The sequence below is a fragment of the Spinacia oleracea genome, chromosome 3 (assembly GCF_020520425.1).
Source record: "Spinacia oleracea cultivar Varoflay chromosome 3, BTI_SOV_V1, whole genome shotgun sequence".
Classification (NCBI taxonomy): domain Eukaryota; kingdom Viridiplantae; phylum Streptophyta; class Magnoliopsida; order Caryophyllales; family Amaranthaceae; genus Spinacia; species Spinacia oleracea.
This window is the reverse complement of record NC_079489.1, coordinates 13,932,761-13,937,596: the sequence shown is the minus strand read 5'-3', so window position 1 is coordinate 13,937,596 and position 4,836 is coordinate 13,932,761. Positions and strand designations below refer to the sequence as shown.

Genomic DNA, 4,836 nt, shown 5'->3' with positions numbered 1-4,836 from the left:
TTTTAATTTTATACAGTTCGCTCATATATGTTGCACGCACAAAGCAATGGAAGCTACGTGTTACCCTTAAGGGGTGTTGTATAGTGCAGGCACGAGACGACGAGCAAGGGAGCTCGTCGCCTGTGCGGTACGAATGCATCGAGCAACGAGCGTGGCATGCATAAGGCAATGGATGCCTAAGGGCTGTGTGCTACGCGTGTAGGGCGATGGGGCAATGGGCGAGCAAGTGCAGCGAGCAAGGCAAGCACGCGTGGGCAGCGATGGATGCTGCGCCACAACGTGCGTTGCCTCGCCCAGCAGCACGCCAAGGCAGTAGCCAAGGCAGCGACAAGCACATCACAACGTGCACGCGGGCAGCGTTGGCTGGCCTGTCCCGCAAGCGTTGTCTAGCAGCGCGCCAAGGCGATGGGCGAGTGGGCTGCGCGCAAGCGTGGCTCGCTGGGCCTGGCGCATTGTTGCTTGTGCTTTGCGGTACGACCAATCGAGTGACAAAGGGTTTGTTGCTTGTTGGACTTGACGAGGCTTGGGCACAAGCCCATGGCCTTGTCTTGACCCGATTGGTTCGTTTTAATTTTAATTTGAAATTTTCAGTTCGGAAATAATTTTAATCAACTTTAAAATTAATAATTTAAATTGTTTTCTCGGATTTTAATTTTGAATATTATAATTATTATGAATTTTAATTTATACTAATTATTTTAGTTTCATACCGTACTTGTTTAAGATTTCGAATGATTGTCGCAGGTGGTCTACGTGGTCGTCTGCTTTCTTTGATTTCACCAGCATGTCAGCGATGTATACTTCCATCGCGTCTCCTAGCTGATCTTTGAACATCTTATTGACCAGTTGTTGGTACGTCACACCTGCATTTTTAAGACCAAAAGGCATGACTTTATAACAATAAATTCCTCTATCTGTTACAAAAGAAGTTTTTCTTGATCCTCTGGGTGCATAAGTATCTGATTGTATCCTGAGTAAGCGTCCATGAAGGTGAGTAGCTCGTGGCCAGCGGTGGCGTCGACCATGGCGTCTATGTGTGGCAGGGGGAACGAATCATTAGGGCACGCTTTGTTGATGTCGGTGAAGTCGATGCATACTCTCCATTTACCATTATTTTTCCCGATGTCGACGACATTTGCTAACCACTATGGGTACTTGACTTCTCTGATCTTCCCTGACTCTATCATCTTCTGAACCTTTCCGTCTATGATTTTATTCCTTTCTGGTGCGAATTATCGTCGCTTCTGTTTTACCGGTTTGAAGTTGGGGTCGACGTTGAGTTTGTGAGTGATGACGTCCGGGCTGATTCCTGTCATATCTTTATGCGACCAGGCAAAGAAGTCTAAGTTCTCTTTTAGGAATGAAACTAACTGACTTCTGATGTTGTCAGGCAGCGACGCTCCAATCCTTACTACTTGATCTGGCTTCGTCGGGTCCAATGCGACCTCGTCGATCTGCTGGTCGTCTGGCTCGTTGGTGGTCGACCCAGGCAGTAATTGCTAGATAGAGGATTTTGACGGTTTTAGTGAGGTTTCGTAGCATTTCTTTGCGTCTCTTTGCTGTCCCTTGATTTCCATGACCCCCCATTTGGTTGGGAATTTGATTGATTGGTGGTACGTTGATGGCACTGCTTTCATTTTGTGGATCCAGGGTTGTCCTAAGATGACGTTGTAGGCTGCTGGGCAATCGACGACATTAAATTTTGTCATGATGTTGACGCCTTCTGCATAAGTGGGTAACGATATTTCTCCAACGGTTCGCAACGACTCTCCACTGAATCCTACCAGAACTGTCGATCTCCTAACAATGTTTTTTTCTTCCAACCCCATTTCATGTAGTGCCTCTAAGAACAGTACGTTGACTGAGCCTCCGTTGTCGATCAATATCCTTTTGATCAGAGCGTTGCCTATCGGGAGCGATATTACCAATCCGTCATGATGTTCCCGCTGTGTGTCTACAGAATCTGAGTCGTCGAAGGTGATAGCCATTGCAGTCAAGGATTTGTGCAGTGCGATCTCGTCTTCGGTTTGCCCCTCTTCGACGGCTCCTGAATCTCCTCTGTTAATTTTTTTAGCTGCAGAAGAGGTTAGTCCACAAATATCTGAACCACCGGAAATAACGTTTACCACTTTATTGAATGCAGGTGGGTCTGGTCGGTCGCTGCTTGTTGCTGGGCTGGGTTGGGTGGTATTCTCCTTGGTGAATGTTTCCTTTCCTTTGTCGCTTAGCAGCTCTTTCAGATGCCCCCGTTTTAGGAGATACGCAACCTCCTTTTTAAGGGAGATGCATTCCTCGGTCGTGTGACCATTGTCGCGGTGGAAGTCACACCATTTGCTCATGTCCTTCATGGAATCTGGTCCGTCGCTCTTCCGGGGCCATCTGACTGTTCCACCTACATTTTGAAGGGCGTTCACTACACCCCCGATGTCGACGTTGAAGCCGTAATCAGAGATGTTGGGGTGCTCGACCCGTTCATTCCTGTAAACGTTGTTAGTATTATCATATTGATTGACACTTTCTACCTTGTTTTGTCGATTGTACGGTTGGTGTCGCCAGTTGTTATTCCTCTGCGTGTACGATCTTATGTCGCTGCTGCCCCCTGTCGACCGTTGAGATGTCGTTCGGATGACCTCGTCGTCTTCAATTTGCATCTGGGCGGTGGCCCTCGATCGCACCTCTTCGAAGGTTGCACAGGGGTATTTGGTTATTTCCCGGTACAACTCCGAATTGGGGATGAGACCTCTTTTGAATGCCTCAATAGCTGTCCTGACATCACAGTTTTTTATACTAATTTTTTCACAATTAAAACGGTTAAAGTAATCGCGTACCGACTCGGTTGGTCCTTGAACCAACCGATAGAGATCACTGGTTTACTTCTCTAACTGGCGACTGCTGGCGAACTGTTGATAGAAGGCGTTGATGAGGTCGGATAGGCAGGAGATGGATCCGGGGGGGACGTTCATGAGCCATTCCAAAGCTGCTCCATCGAGGGTACCGCCGAATGATTTGCACATGACAGGCTCCACTAGGTCATATGGGATCCCGATCTGCCACATGCGCTGCTTGTAGAAATTGACATGCCTGTAGGGGTCAGATGTTCCGTCGTACAGGGTGGTCCAGGTAGGGAGCCGAAGTGTGTGTGGAACTGTTACTCTAGTGATCGCTTCGCAGAATGGTGACGCGGCATACCCATCGGTCGGCTCTGTCTCTACTAGTGTAGGTGCTCCGGGCAGTTTGGTCATCAGCTTCATTAGGCGAGAGTAGTGCTTCGTCATGCGCGCATCCATCTTGTTCAGGTGCTGGGTCACTGGGTCAGGGGCTTCTCCATCTTCTTCTTCGCGGGGTTCCTCATCATCGGTCAGGTCTTCGAAGTCATCGGGCATCTCGAATGTAAGCTTTTTTGGCTTTCCACCTTTGTAACGTGACTGGTACTTGGTACTTTTCACGGACTCGAGCTCTTTCTGTAGGTTTTCAATGGATTCTCTTTCTTGGGCCAGCTCTGCTTGGGCCTTCTCGTAAGCCGCTTTCATCTCTGCGAGCGTCATCTCTTCAGTAGTCATGGTGCAAAGGGTGATTTTTGAAGGAAATAATGCCCTTGGTCCAAGTATGCATTCTATGTTAAAGTCTAATAAATGCGGTTCAGTATTAATTAACAAGTTAATAATTCAGTGAGATCAAGTGAGCTGAATGCCTAGCTAGAGGCCGCTTCAGTTCAAGTGGAATTAATGATATTAATCCACAGCTTACTCTTGACTGAACCCGTAGGGTCACACAAATAGTACGTAAACGGATCAAGTATTTAATGGCATTAAATACTCCATCTATGAATATTCGGAACCAACGGATCTTGGTTTCAGTGGGAGCTAAGATCGTCACAGGCAAGAAATGAATACTCCGGAAACGATGATATTGCCGGAAACGGAAATATGGATCGTATCGGAAATATAAATATTATCCAAGTCGTAGATGTTGCCGGAAACGGAAACATGGTACGTATCGGAAAATATTATCGGAAATGGAAATATTGCCAGAATCGGAAATATTGCCGGAAACGGAAATATTGTCAGAATCGGAAATATTACCGGAATCGGAAAATAATTCCGGAAACGGAAATATTAAATATTTGTTCGAAACGGAAATTAATTCCGGAATCGGAAATATTAAATATTGTTCGTATCGGAAATGAATTCCGGAATCGGAAAATTTAATCGGAAGCGCATCGTATGAATAAGCATCGGACGAGGCCTGCCGGACGAGGCCCAGCACGAAGCCAGGCCATCGCCCAGCAAGCCAAGCGCGCCGCACAAACAGCCACGCCAGGCCCAGCGCAAGGCCAGGCCCAGCAGGCTGCGCAGCGCGCACAGCACGCGCAGCGCGCAGCGCGCGCGGGCGCTGCGTGGGCTGCTGCTCGCGCGCACGCATGGGGGCCCATCGTGGCTGCCGTGCGTGTGTGTGCAAGTGTTTGTGTTCGTGCACGTTTCCTAAAACATGCAGAGTTCGGTTAATGATTAAATTCCTAATTCTATTTGATAAATTAATTAAATTAGAGTTCTTGTAGGATTCTAGGTTTAATTAATTTGTATCTGAATAGGATTTCGATTCCCTTTCCATACCCCTATAAATATGAGGCTAGGGCTCACAATTTATAACAAGTTTCAAAGTATTCAAAGTGAGTTTTTGAGAGAAAAATTCAGTCACACATTTGCCTATAAAGTGCCGAAAATAATAGTACCTTAAGGGCGATTCTAGTTGGTCAATCTTAAGGCGGATCCGGACGTGCTGTGGACTATCTACGGAGGGACGACACTTGGAGTCCTAAAGACTTGTTCTTGTTCG

General features: G+C 47.1%; 1 protein-coding gene across 1 annotated transcript; it reads right to left on the bottom strand.

Moving 5' to 3' along the window:
• Window positions 1-1,499: 1,499 nt before the first annotated feature.
• On the bottom strand, window positions 1,500-3,560 carry LOC130469491 (uncharacterized). The gene is made up of 2 exons (XM_056838832.1): window positions 2,875-3,560; window positions 1,500-2,766 (listed from the first exon to the last, which is right to left on the bottom strand). The coding sequence occupies exons 1-2, from the start codon at window positions 3,558-3,560 to the stop codon at window positions 1,500-1,502; spliced, it is 1,953 nt and encodes a 650-aa protein (XP_056694810.1).
• Between the last annotated feature and the right edge of the window lie 1,276 nt (window positions 3,561-4,836).